This window comes from Idiotropiscis lumnitzeri, unplaced genomic scaffold (genome assembly GCF_059441095.1).
Source record: "Idiotropiscis lumnitzeri isolate Australia: NSW breed Sydney's pygmy pipehorse unplaced genomic scaffold, RoL_Ilum_1.0 HiC_scaffold_234, whole genome shotgun sequence".
NCBI lineage: Eukaryota > Metazoa > Chordata > Actinopteri > Syngnathiformes > Syngnathidae > Idiotropiscis > Idiotropiscis lumnitzeri.
This window is the reverse complement of record NW_028283772.1, coordinates 13488-34812: the sequence shown is the minus strand read 5'-3', so window position 1 is coordinate 34812 and position 21325 is coordinate 13488. Positions and strand designations below refer to the sequence as shown.

General features: G+C 39.7%; 2 protein-coding genes across 2 annotated transcripts in view; both read right to left on the bottom strand.

Moving 5' to 3' along the window:
• Positions 1-2531: 2531 nt before the first annotated feature.
• LOC148314764 (uncharacterized) overlaps positions 2532-21325 on the bottom strand; it is a gene marked incomplete at its 5' end in the record, with an annotated part of 31294 nt that continues 12500 nt past the window's right edge. Inside the window, 3 exons of the mRNA XM_088287613.1 lie at positions 2532-4018; positions 11450-12487; positions 18553-18694. Coding sequence (XP_088143739.1) covers positions 2874-4018; positions 11450-12487; positions 18553-18694 — 2325 coding nt within the window. The remainder of the gene's footprint in view (positions 4019-11449; positions 12488-18552; positions 18695-21325) is intronic.
• On the bottom strand, positions 17226-18462 carry LOC148314765 (uncharacterized). Its single transcript, XM_088287617.1, has 2 exons — positions 18440-18462; positions 17226-18389 (listed from the first exon to the last, which is right to left on the bottom strand). The coding sequence occupies exons 1-2, from the start codon at positions 18460-18462 to the stop codon at positions 17351-17353; spliced, it is 1062 nt and encodes a 353-aa protein (XP_088143743.1). The 3' UTR covers positions 17226-17350.

Here is a 21325-nt window from a genome sequence, read left to right as displayed (position 1 = left end):
AAAGAAAATCTAAATAAAAACCACCAAAAATAATGCCTTATTATTCCCTAAATTTTAATGTGAAATTGTGAGTAGACCTTCTCCACAGATTGTCGATCATTTCCATTGTCGACACCGGAGGGAACCTCTAATTTTCGCGGAAACCTTGTTTCCCTTCTCTTAGGCTGTCGTCTTTTCTCTAAAATCTGCTCAATTTCTCACCGAGTTATGGCCCAATTCGCCACCTTCAACACCAGGGAAACACAACTCAATTTGTTCACCGTGCTACCCGTATCTCTAAAATTTGCTCAGTTTCAACGAGTTATGGTCAATTTGCTATCAATGAGTTATGGCCTAATTCGCTACCAATTATTTTTGTATAACTCCTTGGACTAGCACCATGCAGTTTTATTACCGTACTGACTAAACGGTCAAGGCCCGGCCTCTGCGCGTGCTTGTCTCACTCACCTCAATCACCCCCTTCCAATTGTTTTAATATTTTAAAATTTTAAAATGGTGGTACAAAATAATTTGAAAAACAATACCTGGTCTCCTCTGTATCAGCCTTGTCCGCTAGGGAACCGACATCCGGGCAGACGGCCGTAGCCGGAACTCGGAGGCCCGCTTTCTTTCAATGGGAAAGCGCTGACGTCAGATTCGGTGACGTCTAAAATATCCAGCAACGAGCGTCCGTCCAGGTGTGGCTCCCGGGTTTCGGCACCAAATAAATGTCAGGTTTAAAATGCCCTGACGCCTTTTATAGACTGAATTAACTTTGCAGAGACCCAGAGAAACACCAGATAAAGTTTTGTTTTTTGACCGTTCGCGAAGGGGAGAGGGGTCAGGCTGGAACGAACGTCTTGCTCTGTTCAAGCCTTTGCAACCTCTGACACTCACACCCTGCTCTGGCTTTTTTATTAGAAGAAGAAAACTCATCCCTCAGCAGACAGAAGATTAACTGACAATGGAGGTCTGTTTAGCCTAAACTAAATCACCAGAAGACAGGAGATTACTTAACAATGGTGGTCTGTATTAGACTAAACTAATCAGCAGAAGACAGAAAAACATCAATAACTAATCATCAGTAACTCTAGCAGGCAGAGAATCACAACTCACAGTGTAAAGGTCAGTTTAACTATACACATCATCAGGATACAGTGTCTGTGTGCGTGTGTGCTAAAATAACAAGTAAGTGTCTATGTGTGTGTGTTTAAACATGAATGAGTGTATAAAAACATGATTATAAATACACAAACTGATTAACTATCCTCAGCCCATCTTACAGGCATGCATCTGATCAAACATATTGAAAAATAGGTTTAACTCATTTGCCCTATTAAGGTCCCCCTCTTCTGGGGCTTTGGTTGTCCATAGCCTGAAATGGTCTTCAGGCTCCTCCAGACATCCTTGGCATTATTACTCTGCAGCTTTTCCTCCATCCACATCCTGGAGGACTTTTTCCTCTCTTTGATCCTCCTTCTCAGCTGACGTTTCTCTTCAGCTCTTCCTTGTCGCCTGACACAAAAGCCCTCTTTTTCTCCTTCAGGAGAGCTTTAATGTCTGCTGTGATCCATGGTGTGTTGTTGGAGAAACATCTTACTGTCCTGGTGGGAATGGTGTTCTCCATGCAGAAATTATTATAGTCTGTAATTGTGTTTGTTAGACCATTAATGTCCTCACCGTGAGCTTCGCTGAATACCTCCCACACAGTTGTGTTGAAACAGTCCTTTAGGGCCTCCTCTGCTTCTAAAGACCATCTCTGAACTGTGCCTGTCACAGCTGGCGGCCTGCAGACCAGAGGTTTGTACACAGGAAAGGAGAACCACCGAGTTGTGATCAGCTTTGCCCAGCTGGGGGGAGGGATAGTGATGTGTACACCTCCTTGGTGTTGGCATAGAAAAGGTCCAAGATTTTATTGTCTCTGGTGTGACAGGTTACATATTGTGTGAATGAAGGCAGAGAGGAGGAAGGAGAAGCATGATTGAAGTCACCAGAGATAAGGAGCAGGGTATTTGGGTGCTTTGTTTGTAGTCTACTCACAGCAGCAGTCAGTACGTCACAGACTTGAGTCTTCCCGGATGTCATACTGTTATAAAATGCGATTGGACGGTAAACAGCCAATCAGAATCAGCCCTAGTGTCCGACTCCTGATTGGTTAATAATTGTGGAACAGTTTGCATTGTAAGCTTAAAACTGTTTTGTACCGAAGAGGAGCGAGAAGCCGGAAGAGTTGCTCTTTTTGTGGAACCCACGCAGAGACAGTTCAACACCCGTCTTGGATCGGCTCATACTCAAGGACATTTTGGAAGGACTTCAATAAATGTGTCAGTTTATTTCTTTTTAAATACTTTTCTTTAAAGTGGGAAAATGTTTTCTGTTTCTTTCAGAAGTGTGATGCTGGCAGATGTTTTTTTCATAATTTATTTGCTAATAATATTTTTTTTATTCATAAATGTAAGTTTGGCAATCAGAAACCGATCTTTTCACACTGACACTGTTTTCTATATTAGACTTTTAAATGACTCTACTAACACAAAGGCTCAGGAAAAAAGGCCAGTTGAGCAAGTGATTTTATTGATGATTGTGGAAGGCAGCGATTTCATAAGCACAGTTTCTTCTCACACCTTTTCCATTAGGTACGATCAAAAACACAACTGAAAAGAATAAAGTTAACAAATGTTGTTCCAGGCAAAGGCAATGAATTGTATTTACATGTTTGATGGAAACAAAAAAATCATTACCCAGACACGTTGGTTCTTCTGGCACGGATCACATTGGCTTAATGTCAACAAAAAAGCTTTGCAGAATTCAATATTTCATATTTTATTCAAAATCACATTTACATCTTACCAGAAAGAGTCAGTTCCTTCATTTTTTTTGTCTTTTTTTAAGCTTCAAGGATTGCTGCAATTCTCACCAGCACAATCGTGTCTCTCAGCACTACGTTTAGTGGCGAATTTTTTAGCACAAACGCTGCAACTGAATGGCTTGTCTCCACTGTGCGTTCTTGTGTGGCTTCGTAAATGTGACTTTCGAGAGAAACTCTTGGCACAAACTGAGCAGGAAAAAGGTTTTTCTCCACTATGTGTTGTTGTGTGTTTTATTAAATTAGACTTTCCATAGAAGCTTTTACCACAAACTGAGCAAGAAAGAGGTTCTCCAGTGTGTTTTCTTGCGTGTTCTGTTAAATTTCCCTTTTGAGAGAAGCATTTTCCACAAACTGAGCAAGAAAAAGGTTTTTCTCCACTGTGCGTTCTTGTGTGGATTTTTAAATAAAACTTTCGAGAGAAGCTTTTGCCACAAACTGAGCAAGAAAAAGGTTTTTCTCCACTGTGATTTCTTGTGTGTCTTACTAAATGAGACTTTCGAGAGAAGCATTTGCCACAAACTGAGCATGAAAAGGGTTTTTTACCACTGTGTGTTCTTGTGTGGAGTGTTAAACTTGATTTTCGAGAGAAGCTTTTACCACAAACTGAGCAGGAAAAAGGTTTTTCTCCACTGTGTGTTCTTGTGTGACAAGTTAAATTTGACTTTACAGAGAAGCGTCTACCACAAACTGAGCAGGAAAAAGGTTTTTCTCCACTGTGCGTTCTTGTGTGGAGTGTTAAACTTGATTTTTGAGAGAAGCTTTTACCACAAACTGAGCAAGAAAAAAGGTTTTCTCCAGTGTGTGTTCTTGTGTGCAGTTTTAAAGACAGCTTTGAAGTTAATGAGTCAGTGTGACATGCCCTTTCACCTTTAGTTTGCTCATTATCATCATCCTCATAGTCACGAGCGCCTGATAATGTGTCCTCATTTTGTGCTTGAGATGGCCCCCAGTGGTCTTCGTCACCTTCTGTTGTCACGTGATGACTTGAGCTGCTGCTTGGAGGCTCCGCCCCTCTGTTGTCCTCATTCTCATCCTTGTTTTCAACTTCAGTCTTTATATGGACAACGTTCACTGGTGACTTGTTGATCTCCTCCTCCTCCTCCTCCTCCTTTTTGATGTGAGTCAAGTCTGGCTCCACTTTCACATAAAGGACATCGTTTTCACTGACGTCTGTAGGACACAGAAAGACAAATTTGGTTTGGTCAAGTCAAACCTCAGGCGGCGACTTTGTCTTATTTTCTACCGTGCTACCTTGACTTGTGCCTGCCGCATACGGAACAATGCGTGCGACCCCGATTTGGACCGGACCATGGGGGCATTTCACAAAATTACGTCCTACGATGTAAACCCCCTTTTGATGCCCGATTTCATTCCTGACATCGTCACAGACGTTTCTGGAAGCTAGCTGAAGTTAGCACACACAGGCTATCGTGTGCGTCTGATGGAACACCTGTTGTGGGACCCTAACTTATTGATGGGGGCCATCGCAACATAATGTCATTGATAAAATAGTAATCCTTCAAGCGAAATATGTTTACAAGTATTTCATTTTGCATTTATGGATAGTTTCATCGTGGGTACTTTTTGCTTTCATGATAATCTGGATACCTAAAAGAATTCAAGGAGCCCTGGCATCAGAGTCGCTATTTATTGTATGATTTACGTTTGGGTTTTTTTTTTACCCAAAATGACATTTATCCTGCGAGTAAGTTCCGGCATTACCCTTTTTATTTTTATAAAATTTCTGTTTTGAAATAAATTTTAAAACAAAATTACGTTTGAAGAGTAAAAGTTCTTACACATTAGCATTAAGCAAAAACACTTTCACTCTGACTTTCGTGTTGACATATTTGAATAATGACTGTATATATTAAAGTTATCCAATATGTATTCAAATTCGACTAAGATACACCAAAATATTTTAAGAGTTCACTGAATTATTTTGTAACCACAATGATGTATAACAGCCATAGGGTGTCAGTAATGAGTAACAAAGGAACACAACACCTCCCACTGATACATCATCATTGTTATTTGGATAAATTACCAGGAACTATGAGTTGTGGGGTAGATGCAAACCACCTGGGCCACAGGAACTTTATTACCAGGAACTACCGTATTTTCGCAGCCATAAGGCGCACTTTAAAGTCCCACATCTTACCCTAAACAAACAAAGCGCCTTGTAAGGCGACTGCGCCCATTATATGGACAAAATATCACTCACGACCATCAACCCTTTTACTCATTGGGCTGTTCGGAGTGCATGTTAGCACACCCTGCTGGACAAAGTCTGAGTCATCCATGCTTCTAATTGACCGTGACTTATACATTATGTGACTATGTTGTTTGGGTGATGGTGTAGGAGAAAGCTGGACAAAAGGGCAGCTGTCCACAATGTTGTAGTCTGTCTAATCATTTATGTTATTGCAAGCAAGAAACGTCCCAGGTTTAGACAACAAACAAAAAGCCCAAATCACAACAGCACATCTCTCTAAACAGCCATGTGATATGGCTGAGTCTGAGTGGCTCCCAGAAGCCATTGCTGTAATTAGCTAAGGCTGAGTGCCTCCCAAGAAGCCATTGCTATAATCTTTTTGTGTTATTTTTATTTCTTTTGGGTATATAGATGGCATGAGAGATACATGTTTTGTGTTAATCTTATTTCTTTGTTTCATTGTTTGCTTGTATGTTGAGGTTTTTTGGGGGGATTTGAAACCGTGACTCTAAGGAGTCTGGTGACCAGTGAAGTCCCTCCCCTGTCGTTGTCTTGTAGGCTATTGCCAAGACACCTATTATTGGTTAGAGTCAATGTTAATGACCTTGATTCCCAATGGTTTCATGGCATCGGTCATTGAAATGGGGCAATTGCTGATGGTATTGAGGCAAAGTGAGTTGCCATCGGCTGAGTCAGCGTGAGCAGCTGAGTTACTGCTGTGCTAACAGCAGCCTAGCTAGCGCCTTGTAAGGCGGTGGGCCCAGTACGTGCTTCAAAGACAGAAATAGCACCCTCAACAGGTGTTGCGCCCTTAGAGGCAGCGCGTAAATGTTCCTGGCCTTGTTGGCAGAAAAGGGGGTTGTGACGTTCTCCCTTTTTAAGCCCATAGTAAGCCAAAGATGCAGATGCATTCCTTGCAGCATGCGCTTGTTCACTGATGAGATCCGTGCAACCTTGGATGGATGCATTCAATGTATTTTAAATGTTTGGATGGGGTGAATCTATGCGCACATGCACAAAACTTGACTTACACCCGACGAAGCCAGCACAAAGTTAATAAATAAATAAATAAATAAGACCAATACGTACTTGATTTTTAAAAAAAAAAACATAATATTTTGTGTTTTATCCACTAAAATTGATCAACCGCCATTAATGTTTTCGCCGCAGTGTGCATATATTTTAGATTCAAGCAGAATTATTTCCGTAAGGAATCGCTTGAACAAGATATAAAAACCAGAAAATGTAAAATGTTAAATAATCAGTTCAAATTTTATACTGGGAAAAACATGGAGTTCACCCCCCACTACTGGTTATTCTTTGGCATTTATTTTCTGCAATTTGGCATCAACAAATGTTCAGCAAATCGGCAAGTAAAAGGCAAACGGCAATAACCTTGAACGATTTCCCCAAACAACTCAATGTTGTGATGCATATTTTTAACGATAGAAAGTCGTTCTTTACAAAGCAAATGAGAGTAAAACGTGTACAAACCTGCTTTGTGTAGCACAACACGAGGCTGGTTGCAAACTTCGTCCAGCAGTTGAAAAAGTTGCTCGTTCTCTTCTTTTATTCCACAAAGTTCCTCTTTGTACTTGGGTGTCGTTCTTTCACACATTTTCAAATGATAATTCCAAAAAATCCACACTTGATCTCTGCTTGGCGATGAGTCATGTGCCTCTTTTCGTTAGCGGCTAGCTAGCTAACAAACTAAGCTAACTACGCCGAAAAGCATCAACGCGCGAAGATGAGGTTATCGGGACACAAAGACTTAATGAAATATGTCGTAGTCCTTTAGAGTAGCACTGGACATCCTTTGAGAAAATTACAGTCAGTTCCACGCTAAATCAGAAGAATTTAGCGGTGGCTGTTTTTATTTCGGTGTGGACGGGTCGGTGGATGTGGTCGAGGTCCTTCGGAAGCTGCGCGCTTGCTAATGACGTCATGCTTTAAGCACGTATTTTTCAAATATATTTCTTTGCCTCTGTGTTTGTTTTTACCCATGGCTGTTCTATTTTAATATATATTTTATATAATATTTTGATTCGGTTGATAAAAAAATCTTACAAAATAACTAAATTAACGCCACATTGGCGAGTCAGCTCCTACGTCACTTCCGCCTTTGTCCCGAGAAGCCGCCGCTGCTCCAGCAGTGGGACGTTTACGTTTCTCCGACCGAACTTGCAACAATGCTGTGGTTCAATCGGGCTTCAAGATTGTATGGATATAATGTCTGCATATACTCGCAGTTGCTCTCAATTATTTCACGCCCGCCCCTCCCAAGAAGAAAAAGATTCGCGCCCCCCACCACCATTTTTTTCTGTCTTTGTATATTGATGTTAAGTTGTCAATAAAATATCTCTGAACTAACCTAAATTGATAACAAATATAATTTTGAGAACTATTATAGTGATGATCTAGAAACTCAGTACTCTGTTGTGCAAATATTGATGAGAGGACAAATATTTGTCACGTCATGTCATTATCCTCACTGCTTATCCTGTGCAGGGTCGCGGGAGGGTGCTGGGGCCTTTCCCAGCTGACTTCGGGCGAAAGGCGCACCAAACCCTGAACTGGTCGCCAGCCAGTCACAGGACGGACATAGACACCGTCACTGAGAGGGAACTGAACCCACGGTGCCTGCACACAACTCAGGCGAGTGTACCACTACACCATCAGTGACATGATACATATTTACGAATACGTTAAAAAAAATTTTTTTATTAACATTAACAAACATTTCTGATTTTGTTAACACATCTGCCACCATGTTGTCGGTTGGACAGTATTTCTTACCGATTATCCTGGAAAGCAGGGGTGGGCAAACCACGGTCCGGGGGCCACATGCAGCCTGTTCAATGTTTTAATCCGGCCTGCCGAACTTTAAAAAAATTAAATGAATAAACCTTGTTCATGTTTTATTTTCTAAATACTGTGGTTTTTCAAAGACATATACTGTTTTAATGCTTTTTTTCCACTTTCATTTAAAATTAAATGTATTTTTTTTTCTCAGATGACGTGAGGGCACCAAAACACTTTATCCATCTGCTCCTGGTCCGGCCCGTCTGTCAAATTTTAGAACTCATTGTGGCCCGCCAATCAAAAATTATTCCCGCCCCTGCTGCAAAGGATCACGGGAGCCTATCCCAGCTGTCTATGGGCGAAGGGCGCACAACTCCCTGAACTGGTCGCCAGCCAGGAACAAGGCAGACATAGACACTGTCACTGAGTGAGAACCGAACCCACGATACCCGCACACAAATCAGGCGAATGTACCACTACACCATCAGTAACTATCCCAAATCTATTTTCCCATTATTAACAGTTGTTGTGATAAAGAGATCCTTTCTGTCAAGTTTGCACCTATGCCTTTTTACAGGCTTTTTCGACAGTGCTATGGTGCCTTGATTGTCCGAAAAAACAATAGGTTGCTCTTTATTTTTTGCATGTGATGTTTTCTTTCTCCCAAGGGGACATTTCACATGGATTGAGCTGTTAAGTCACTAAAAAAGTAAAAGAAAAACAATAATGAAGATTCTTTAAGAATATGCAAGAAAGAAATCTTTCAGATCAAAATTTCACATTGTGGTTTGACAAATGTTGATAAATTATATTTTCGATGAGGTTTTTGTTTGTTGTTTATTCATTTAATTGTATACTCACTTCAATATTTAAGTTTTTTTTTTCTTTCACGTTTTTTTACCTCTTTCAGTATTTAAATCGATTTTCATGTAATTATTTTAGCTTGCTTATGTATTACTCCAATATGTATTAAAAAATTTCAAAATGTAAAAATTCTATAAATAATTTTAAATACTTTTATTTCAATCTTGAATATTTGTCCATTTAAATATGTGTGGAATTATTTTAATTATTTATTGAATTAATTCATACTTAAAATTTCATTTATTATTTTTTATCTTTCAAAATTTGGACCCTTCAATTTGTCCAATATTTAGTAAATAATTCTATTTTTATTATGAATTTAATTAACTCTGTACCCATCCATCCATTATCTATACCGCTTCTCCTCACTCGGGTCGCGGGGGGTGCTGGAGCCTTTCCCAGCTATTTTCGGGCAGTAGGCGGGGGACACCCTGAACTGGTTGCCAGCCAATTGCAGGGCACACAGACACGAACAACCATCCGTGCTCAGACTCATACCTAGGGGCAATTTAGAGTGTTCAATCGGCCTGCCATGCATGTTTTTGGAATGTGAGAGGAAACCGGAGTACCTGGAGGAAACCCACGCAAGCACGAGGAGAACATGCAAACTCCACACAGGATGGCCGGAGCCGGGATCGAACCCGCGCCCGATGCTGTCTCTCACTGTGAGGCAATCGTGCTAACCAGTCGGTCTGTATATGGTTGCGAATTTTAAATTTTTCCCTATTTTATTGAAATGTTAGAGTGTTAAAAATTATTTCAGTGTTTATTTAATTACTTAAATATTTCATTATTGCTTTCAGTATTCATTAAACTACGGCAATTCACCTTTCCAATTCAGACAGCCGCAGCAACGAACTGCGTGATGGGGATCATCTCCGTGGTGACAAATAAACGTTGACTCCAGTCGCCATCAGATTGCCAACTCCTGACATTCCAAAACCTTTGAGAGAAACCGAGACGATTTGTGTTTCTCTTTCTGGTTCTTTTTCTAGTTCAACTTCTAGTTCAGTTTTTCATCTTTCCATGATTGTGGAAGGCACCGATTTCAGAAGCACCGTTTCTTCTCACACCTTTTCCATTAAGTACGATTAAAAAGAAAACTGAAAAGCATAATGTTAACAAATGTTGTTCCAGGCAAAGGCAATTAATTTCCTTTGCATGTTTGATGTAAACACACAAAAAACTCATCATCACTCAGACACAATGGTTCTTCTGGCACAGATCACATTGGCTTAATGTCAATAAAAAAAAGCTTTGCAAAATTCAATATATCATATTTTATTCAAAATCAAAATTTACATTGTAGGATTGTATTACGATTACTGGCATTATTTTGAACACATACGGGACAGTATGTCGATAGTTAAAGTTAGCAGGTTCATATTTACGGAATATGTTAAACATTGATGAAACAAGAAGCATTTATCAAATGAAACTCGAAGCATGGGTCACAAGAATGACTGGGATTGTAGGCCTGATGTTTACTGATTTATTATATTATTCTCTTTATAGTACTTAGTTGAAATGTGTGAACTTTATTGAAATTCTCAGTAGTGAGAATAGATTTGCGCACATAGCATTTCCATGACTTGCATTCACAGCACTTCATGGACAAATACGATGAAGCACATTCTCTACATTGGCTGTAGAAATGCAAACATACCAAATTGGGCACTGGAGGACTCACACAGACGCTATCGCAAAAAACACATTCCGAAAGACAGAACAATTGGAGATCGGAGCACACGCACATACACACTTGCACATACACGTATACCTGCACACACATGCACACCGACAAGATTCCAGAGGAATGCCAGCGAGGCGAGCGACGGAGAGACTGCCCGCCAGGGAAGGCCAGCCTTGGCGTGCCAGTCTTAGGAACCAGACGGGAATCAACTTATCCAGACGATGACTAACCTGGGGAGGACCTTCCCTTGGACGTGGACCCGTGCTGTGGGAGGGAGCGAGGACGACTGATTCAACCTACATTACCCTTGACATAAAAAACTCCTATAAAAACTGAAGCTGGGATGAAAGATGGCGCGCATTTTTCGACTGTGCTCGCCCGAGTGCAGTTTCTCGTGAGATTAAGAAAAAGCCGCCCAGATATCTGTCTTTGTACTATTTCCTGAACTCCAGAAATTGAAGAAACTAAATATCGGAACTCTAATCAGTTGTTGTTGAGTCTTTATTTGACCCTTTTCTTCTTGAGTACAAAAAAACTAACACGCATTGGAGTAAGTTTGGCTTTTAAAGGTTGATTTACGAAACCACTTCTCATTTCCATGGTGACTGAACTCCAACATCATCTTTCCACAAAGAGTCAGTTCCTTCAGTTTTTTTGTCTTTTTTTAAGCTTCAAGGATCGCTGCTATTGTCACCAGCACAATTGTGTCTCTCAGCTTGCTGTTTAGTGGCGAATTTTTTAGCACAAACGCTGCAACTGAATGGCTTGTCTCCACTGTGTGTTCTTGTGTGGCTTGTTAAATTCGCCTTTTGAGAGAAACATTTTCCACAAACTAAGCATGAAAAAGATTTTTCACCACTGTGTGTTCTCATGTGCCTTACCAAATTAGACTTTTGAGAGAAACCTTTTCCGCAAACTGAACAGGAAAAGGGGTTTTCACCACTGTGTGTTCTTGTGTGGATTGTTAAACTTGAATTTTGAGAGAAGCTTTTTCCACAAATTGAGCAGGAAAAAGGTTTTTCTCCACTATGTATTCTTGTGTGACTTGTTAAATTTGCCTTTTGAGAGAAACTCTTGCCGCAAACTGAGCAAGAAAAAGTTTTTTCTCCACCGTGTGTTCTTGTATGTCTTTGTAAATGTGACTTTCGAGAGAAACTCTTGGCACAAACTGAGCAGGCAAAAGGTTTTTCCACACTGTGTGTTCTTCTATGTTGTGTTAAAGTTGACTTAACAGAGAAGCTTTTGCCACAAACCGAGCAGGAAAAAGGTTTTTCTCCAGTGTGTGTTCTTGTGTGGCTTCGTAAATTTGACTTTACAGAAAAGCTTTTGCCACAAACTGAGCAGGAAAAAGGTTTTTCTCCACTGTGTGTTCTTCTATGTTTTGTTAAAGTTGACCTATCAGAGAAGCTTCTGCCACAAACTGAGCAGGAAAAAGGTTTTTCACCACTGTGTGTTGTTGTGTGTTTTGTTAAACTTATCTTATGAGAGAAACTCTTGCCACAAACTGAGCAAGAAAAAGGTTTTTCACCACTGTGTGTTCTTGTGTGTTCTGTTAAATATGTCTTTTCCGAGAAGCATTTTCCACAAACTGAGCAGGAAAATGTTTTTTCTCCAGTGTGTGTTCTTGTGTGTCTTGCTAACGTTGCATTTTGAGAGCTTTTACCATGAACTGAGCAAGAAAAAGGGTTTTTACCACTGTGTGTTTTTTTGTGCCCTTTTAAACACAAAGTTAATGAGTCAGTGTGACGTGCCCTTTCACCTTTAGCTTGCCCATTATCATCATCATGATCACCATCATCATCATGATGAGCATCTGATAATGTGTCCTCATTATGTGCTTGTGATGGCCCCCAGTGGTCTTCATCACCTTCTGTTGTCACGTGATGACTTGAACTGCTACTTGGAGGCTCCGCCCCTCTCTTGTCCTCACTCTCATCCTTGTTTTCATCTTCACTCTTTGTAGGGACAACGTCCACTGGTGACTTGTTAATCTCCTCCTCCTCCTTCTTGATGTGAGTCAAGTTTGGCTCCTCTTTCACAGAACGGAGATCGTTTGCACTGACGTCTGGAGGACACAAAAAGACAAATTTGGTTTGGTCAAGTCAAACCTCATGCGGCGACTTTGTCTTATATTGTTTCTAGTACATTCCAACATTCCCCTTTTTAATTTTTTTTAATAAAATTTCTGTTTCTAAATAAATTTGAAAACAAAATTACGTGTGAAGAATCAAAATCCCTATGCATAAATTAAGCAACAACACTTTCACTCTGACATATATGAATAAGGTGTATTTTAAAGTTATCCAATATGTATTAAAATTAGACTAAGATACACCATAATATTATTAGAGTTCACTGAATTATTTTGTAACTGCAATGATGCTTAACAGCCATAGGGTGTCAGTAATGAGTAACAAAGTAACACAAGACCTCCCTCTGATACATCATAATTGCCATTTGCATAAATTATCAAGAACTTTGAGTTGCGGGGGAGATGCAAACCACCTGGGCCACAGGAACTTTATAACCAGGAACTAAATGTTCCTGGACTTGTTGGTGGAAAAGGGGGTTGTGACGTTCTCCCCTTTTAAGCCCATAGTAAGCCAAAGATGCAGATGCATTCCTTGCAGCATGCGCTTGTTCACTGATGAGATCCGTGCAACCCTGGATGGATGCATTCAATGAATTTTAAATGTTTGGATGAGGTGAAACTACGCACACGTGCACAAAACTGTGCAGGACCACCCGAGGTTCATTGACCAAGCCAGTAAAAATTTCATAAATAAATAAGACCAATACATACTTGATTTTTTCAAAAACTTAATCCATTGTGTTATAGCCACTAAAATTCATCAACACCATTGATCTTTTTGCCACAGTGTGCACAGTTTTTAGAGTCAGGTTCAATCATTCCATAAGGAATTGCTTGAACAAGATATGTCAGAGTGTTTGTCAAAAACGAGACAAGCCTTGATAAATGAATCACCCAACCAAGATTGTCTTTGTCACTTGCGAGGAGCAGTCCACCAAAGAGAAAAGCTTTCCCGCTCCTGTGCGGCGTTTTATTGAAGCACAGCAAAGCAAATTGTAAATGCAAACTCATAAAGAATGGAAAAACATGAACACTTTGACATTGTCATATGTCAAATGTTAAATAATCAGTTAACATTTTATACTGGAAAAAAACATGGAGTTTACCCCCCCCCCCCCCACTAATGGTTTTTCTTTGGCATTTATTTCCTGCACTGATTTAATTTGGCATCAACAAATGTTCAGCAGACCGGCAAGTTAAAAGCAAAAAATAAAAATAAAACGGCAATAACCTTGAACGCATTTCCCCAAATAACTTAATGTTGTGATGCATATTTCGAACGATAGAAAGTCGTTCTTTACAAAGCAAATGAGAGTAAAACGTGTACAAACCTGCTTTGTGTGGCACAACACGAGGCTGGTTGCAAACTTCGCCCAGCAGTTGAAGATGTTGGTCGTTCTCTTCTTTTATTCCACAAAGTTCCTCTTTGTACTTGGGTGTCGTTCTTGCACACATTTTCAAATGATAATTCCAAAAAATCCACACTTGATCTCTGCTTGGCGATGAGTCATGTGCCTCTTTTCGTTAGCGGCTTGCAAGCTAACAAGCCAAGCTAACTACGCCAAAAAGCATCAACGCGCGAAGATGAGGTTATCGGGACACAAAGACTTAATGAATTATGTCGACGTCCTTTAGATGAGCACTGGACATCCTGTAAAAAAATTACAGTCAGTTCTACACTAAATCAGAAGAATTTAGCGGTGGACTGTTTTTGTTCCGGTGTGGACGGGTCGGTGGATGTGGTCGAGGTCCTTCGGAAGCTGCGCGCTTGCTAATGACGTCATGCTTCAGACACGTATTTTTCAAATATATTTCTTTGCCTCTGTTTCTGTTTTTACACCTTGCTGTTCTATTTTAATATATATTTTATATAATATTTGAATTCGGTTGATAAAAAAAAAATAAAAAAAATAAATTAACGCCACATTGGCGATTCAGCTCTTACGTCACTTCCGCCTTTGTCCGGAGAATCCGCTGCTGCAACTGCAGTGGGAGTTTACGTTTCTCCGACCGAACTTGCAACAATGCTGTGGTTCACTCGTAGGCTTCGAAGTTAACTTTAAAAACTGCTAGCCCATAGGGCAAGTGCCACTAAAATTTGCCTTGCCCGAGTGGCCAAATTACTTGCCCAACTTGGGCAAGTGACAATTTTTTTTCTCTTGCCCAAAGATTAAATTACCTTGCCCTGAGTGACTTTTTGGATGACAAAGTGTCTGATTACAAATTGCATGAATTTTTTTTTTCGGACAGTGCCTCGAAAGAATTACAACAGAATTACAATTACACAGTCTTGTTTTCATAGCATAAACAGAACACAGTCACTGACACTATGTCAGGTCACATCATGGAGCTAATGAATTAACAGCCAATAATCAAATATTACTCCCTTCCTTACTCGCAACTGAATTGTCTACTTAAAAATATGCGAGCTACTTTAGTCATGTCAGAATCCGAAATGTTCGGATTTGAACGAACTTGTCGCCACTTGTAAACATGCGCAGAAGGTAAGAAAACTTCCGACTGTCAATTTTCGGACGAAATATCGTAGGTTTTTGTTGTGTTTTTCAAACTTCAAATGAAGATGCAACTCCAGTGAGTTCCAATACTGCGGGGCAGTGCGGCACTATGCCGAACCAACACACCAAAAAGTCGTAACTGGCGACCGTTCAAAAATCTGAAATATATTCTTTCTTTTTTTAAACCACAATGGCCGAAGGAGGGAAAAGTGTGATTTTTTATTGCAGATACACTTGCAAGGACATTTTCAAGTCGGACCTTTCAAGAGAAGCTATATCGTCCAACACTCACTCAGTGGTGCGTAAGTGTCTTTCTGGATATTATTTGTCCAGCCTTGGTGTCATAAATGATGGTATTTTGATGGGGATTTATTCAAGTAGAACAAAGTAGGAATTCCCCGAAGGCACAGGTGTGAAATGCACTGAAGTAACTTAAAAAGTAAAAGTAAAAAAAAAAAAAAATTACGACTGTTTAATAATGTGCAAGAAAGAAAAATGTTGACAAATGTTGCAAATAAGGATATTTTCCAGGAGGTATTTATTTCTTTGTTGTTTATTCATTCAATTCTATACTTATTTCAATATTTGAGTATTATTTTTCTTTCAACATGTAGTATATTTTGTCTTTGAAGTGTGGGTCCTTGCTGCCTTCTGAGAGGCAGCCGAGCAAGGCTGGATTGGTGATGGAAAAGAACTGGTTCGAAAAAGATTTTTTTCTCGTCACATGCTGATGTCAAAAGAAGTCTCCCCAAAATCGTGTGCGTGTGTGCGCTCCGGCACGTGCGAGCCCCCTCTCAGACATTCCCTTCTTACAGGGAATGCCCAAATAGGACATGAATATCTAATTTTCCCTTGTTGCATATGCATTCCCATCACGCTAGTCTTCGGGATTTCCCTCCAAAAGTCCCCCAGAGGGAGAGCAGATGCGTCTCCCCTTTGGTACGACCAGTCTACTCGTGACCACCTTAAATTACTCTCACACCCTGGAAGGTCACTGACCTGGCGAGAGAATTGCCCCCACTATAAACAATGCTCAGGCCTATTTTCTCTCAGGGCAGTATCTGGTTACATCGGAACTTCAGAACCAAGACTGGTCACTTCTGTGAGCTCCAGTCCCTTCATAGTTTCATAAAGAGAATTACTTCCCAGATCTAAATTAGGCCATTTAAAAATAGTTTTTTTTTTTAATTTCAATGTATATTTCAATTGCTTATATAATACTACAATATTTATTCAATTATTTTAATATGCAAAATTATATCAATATTAAATTAAACCTTTTTATTTCACTCTTGAATATTTCTGAACAAATTTGTTCATTGGAATAAGTATGCAATTTAAATTATTCCATCTATCCAGCCATTTTCTGCCGCTCATCCAGGGTCGGGTTATTGAATTAATTTTTTGTATTTTTTATAATTCAAGATTTATTTCAAGATCAGGATTCTTCTCAATGAGTTCAATATTTATAAAATGTTTCTATATTTGTTATTAATTGAATTAAGTCTGTATGTGATTTCCAATTTTACATTTTAATATTTACCTATTTCACTATATAAATAATCCAATCTATAAAAAATATAATAAAGCATGAACAAAAATATTTGGTATATTTGACAAAATTATAGTTTTTTTCCGAAGTGAGATTCCGCTTAGCAACACACCCCAAACGCTTGATAGAGCTCAACCTAGAAAGTGTATTTAGCCAGTCAGAAATTTATTCAGAAAGTGTAATATTAAATGTATGTGAGGGGATATTTGAAGAGTTTGAGTTTTGTTCAATGGACCATACATATACGAGCCAGCCAAACACAGCGAGAAAACCAGTGCTGACTCCAGTCGCCGTCAAGTTGCCAACTCCTGACATTGCAAAACCTTTGAGAGAAACTGAGACGATTTGCGTTTCTGTCTGGTTCTTTTTATAGTTCAACTTCTAGTTCAGTTTTTCACCTTTTCACGCAGCGTAATGAAAGCCAGTTGAGCAAGTGGAACAAGTGATTTTATTGATGATTGTGGAAGGCACCGATTTCATAAGCACCGTTTCTTCTCACACCTTTTCCATTAAATACGATTAAAAAGAGAACTGAAAAGCATAATGTTAAAAAATGTTGTTCCAAGCAAAGGCAATTAATTTTATTTACATGTTTGATGTAAACACCAAAACAAATCATCATCACTCAGACACAATGGTTCACGTTGGCTTAAAGTCAATAAAAAAGCTTTGCAAAATTCAATATATCATATTTTATTCAAAATCAAAATTTACATCTTACCACAAAGAGTCAGTTCCTTCAGTTTTTTGTTTTCTTTTTTAATAGCTTCAAGGATCGCTGCTTTTCTCACCAGCACAATTGTGTCTCACAGCATGCTGTTTAGTGGAGAATTTTTTAGCACAAACGCTGCAACTGAATGGCTTGTCTCCATTGTGTGTTCTTGTGTGGCTTTGTAAACTTGACTTTACAGAGAAGCGTCTACCACAAACTGAGCAGGAAAAAGGTTTTTCTCGACTGTGTGTTCTTGTATGTTTTGTTAAATTTGCCTTTAGAGAGAAGCATTTTCCACAAACTGAGCATGAAAAAGGTTTTTCTCCACTGTGCGTTCTTGTGTGGATCGTTAAATAAAACTTTCGAGAGAAGCTTATGCCACAAACCGAGCAAGAAAAAGGGTTTTCGCCACTGTGCGTTCTTGTGTGGATTGGTAAATCATACTTTTGAGAGAAGCTTTTGCCACAAACTGAGCAGGAAAAAGGTTTTTCACCACTGTGCTTTCTTGTGTGACTTGTTAAATTTGATTTCCGAGAAAAGCTTTTACCACAAACCAAGCAGGAAAATGGTTTTTCTCCAGTGTGTGTTCTTGTGTGGCTTGTTAAATTTGCCTTATGAGAGAAGCATTTTCCACAAACTGAGCAAGAAAAAGATTTTTCACCACTGTGTGTTCTTGTGTGAATTATTAAATGAGACCTTCGAGAGAAACTCTTGCCACAAACTGAGCATGAAAAAGGTTTTTCTCCAGTGTGTAATCGTGTATGTGTTTTTAAATCTGGCTTAAAAGAAAAGCTTTTGCCACAAACTGAGCAAGAAAAAGGTTTTTCTCCAGTGTGTGTTCTTGTGTGTTTTGTTAACGTTGCGTTTTGAGAGAAGCCTCTGCCGCAAACTGAGCAGGAAAAGGGTTTTTCACCACTGTGTATTCTTGTGTGACTTGTTAAATGTACCTTTTGAGAGAATTCTTTGCCACAACCTGAGCAGGAAAAATGTTTTTCTCCACTGTGCGTTCTTGTGTGCCTCACTAAATAAGAATTTCGAGAGAAGCTTTTGCCACAAACTGAGCAGGAAAAAGGTTTTTCACCATTGTGTGTTTTTCTGTGCCCTTTTAAAGACAGCTTTGAAGTGAATGAGTTAGTGTGACATACCCTTTCACCTTTGGCTTGCCCATCATCATCATTAGTATCATCATCATTGTCATGAGCGTCTGATAATGTGTCCTCATTATGTGCTTGTGATGGCCCCCAGTGGTCTTCATCACCTTCTGTTGTCACGTGATGACTTGAGCTGCTGCTTGTAGGCTCCGCCCATCTGTTGTCCTCACTCTCATCCTTGTTTTCATCTTCAGTCTTTATAGGGAGAACGTTGACTGGTGACTTGTTGATCTCCTCCTCCTGCTCCTCCTTTTTGATGCAAGTCAAGTCTGGCTCCTCTTTCACAGAACAGAGATCGTTTTCACTGACGTCTGTAGGACACAGAAAGACAAATTTGGTTTGGTCAAGTCAAACCTCAGGCGGCGACTTTGTCTTATTTTCTGCCGTGCTACCTTGACTTGTGCCTGCCGCATACGGAGCAATGCGTGGACCCCAACTTGGACCGGACCATGGGGGCATATCACAAAATTACGTCCTACGATGTAAACCTCCCTTTAGCAGCACAACTGTGATAAACGAGCATTTAAAAAGGAAGCACGTTGAGGCTGATGCCCGATTTCATTCCTGACATAGTCACAGACGTTTTTGGAATATGTATTCGAATTCAACTAAGATACACCCTAATATTTTAAGAGTTCACTGAATCATTTTGGAACTGCAATGATGGTTAACAGCCATAGGGTGTCAGTAATGAGTAACAGAGTAACACAAGACCTCCCACTGATCCATCATCATTGTCATTTGGATAAATTACCAGGAACTATGAGTTGTGGGGGAGTGGCAAACCACCTGAGCCACAGGAACTTTATTACCAGGGACTAAATGTTCCTGTGCTTGTTGGTAGAAAAGGGGGTTGTGACGTTCTCCCTTTTTAAGCCGATAGTAAGCCAAAGATGCAGACGCATTCCTTGCAGCATGCGCTTGTTCACTGATGAGAACCGTGCAACCTTGGATGGATGCATTCAATGTATTTTAAATGTTTGGATGGGGTGAAACTACGCACACGTGCACAAAACAGTGCAGGGCCACCCGAGGTTCATTGACTCTCACCCGACCAAGCCAGTAAAAAGTTCATAAATAAATAAGACCAATACGTACTTGATTTAAAAAAAAAAAAAACTTAATATTTTGTGTTTTATTCACTAAAATTGATCAACCGCCATTGACGTTTTCGCGGCAATGTGCACATTTTTAGAGTCAGGCGGAATTGCTTCCGTAAGGAATTGCTTGAACAAAATATAAAAACCAGAAAATGTTATTTTGTTATTTTAAATGTAAATTTTATCCTGGGAAAAACATGGAGTTCACCCCCCACTATTGGTTATTCTTTGGCATATATTTTCTGCACTGATTACATTTGACATAAACAATTGCTCAGCAGACCTGCAAGTAAAAGGCAATATTTAAAGATAAAACGGCAATAACCTTGAACGATTTCCCCAAACAACTTAATGTTGTGATGCAAATTTTTAACGATAGAAAGTCGTTCATTACAAAGCAAATGAGAGTAAAACGTGTACAAACCTGCTTCGTGTGGCACAACACGAAGCTGGTTGCAAACTTCGTCCAGCAGTTGAAGATGTTGCCCGTTCTCTTCTTTTATTCCACAAAGTTCCTCTTTGTACTTGGGTGTCGTTCTTTCACACATTTTCAAATGATAATTCCCAAAAATCCGCACTTGATCTCTGCTTGGCGATGAGTCATGTGCCTCTTTTTGTTAGCGGCTAGCTAGCTAACAAGCTAAGCTAACTACGCCGAAAAGCATCAACGCGCGAAGATGAGGTTATCGGGACACAAAGACTTAATGAATTATGTCGTAGTCCTTTAGAGTAGCACTGGACATTCTGTGAGAAATTTACAGTCAGTTCCACACTAAATCAGAAGAATTGAGCGGTGGGTGTTTTTATTTCGGAGTGGACGGGTCGGTGGATGTGGTCGAGGTCCTTCGGAAGCTGCGCGCTTGCTAATGACGTCATACTTTAAGCACGTATTTTTCAAATATATTTCTTTGCCTCTGTGTTTGTTTTTACACCTGACTATTCTATTTTAATATATATTCTATGTAATATTTTAATTCGGTTGATAAAAACAATTTAACAAAATAACTAAAATAACGCCACAAAATCGAGTCAGCTCCGACGTCACTTCCTCCCTATGCCCGGAGAAGCAGCTGCTGGAACAGCAGTGGGACGTTTACGTTTCTCCTACCGAACTTGCAACAATACTGTGGTTAAATCGGGCTGCAAGATTGTATGGATATAATGTCTGCATATACTAGCAGTGCTTCTCAATTATTTCACCCCCCGCCCTTTCCAAAAAGAAAAAGATTCGCGCCCCCCCCCCCCCCAATTATTTTTTCTGTCTTTGTATATTGAGATTAGATTGTCAATAAAATATCACTTAACTAACCTACATTGATAAGAAATATAATTTCGAGAACTATTATAGTGAGGATCTCGAAACTCAGTACTCTGATGTGCAAATATTGATGAGAGGACAAATATTTGTCATGTCATGTCATGATCCACACCGCTTATCCTGAACAGGGTCGCGGGAGAGTGCTGGAGCCTATTCCAGCTGACAACGGGCGAAAGGCGCACAACACCCTGAACTGGTCGCCAGCCAGTCACAGGGCAGACATAGACACCGTCACTGAGAGGGAACTGAACCCACGCTGCCTGCACACAACTCAGGCGAGTGTACCACTCCACCATCAGTGACATGATAAATATTTACTTATACGTTTTTTGCCAAAAGCTTTATTAACATTAACAAACACAGTTATTAATACGTACATAATATAGAAAAGACAAAAAGAAGAGCCAGGGGGATTTTAAACAAAAATTCTATATGAATAACATAAAGCAACAGCTTTAGTAT

Coding starts and splice junctions, on each gene's coding strand:
- LOC148314765 (XM_088287617.1), bottom strand. CDS start 18,462: ATGGGCAAGCCAAAGGTGAAAGG. Junction 18,390..18,439: donor GGCAAGCCAAAGGTGAAAGG/GTATGTCACACT, acceptor AAAAGGGCACAG/AAAAACACACAATGGTGAAA.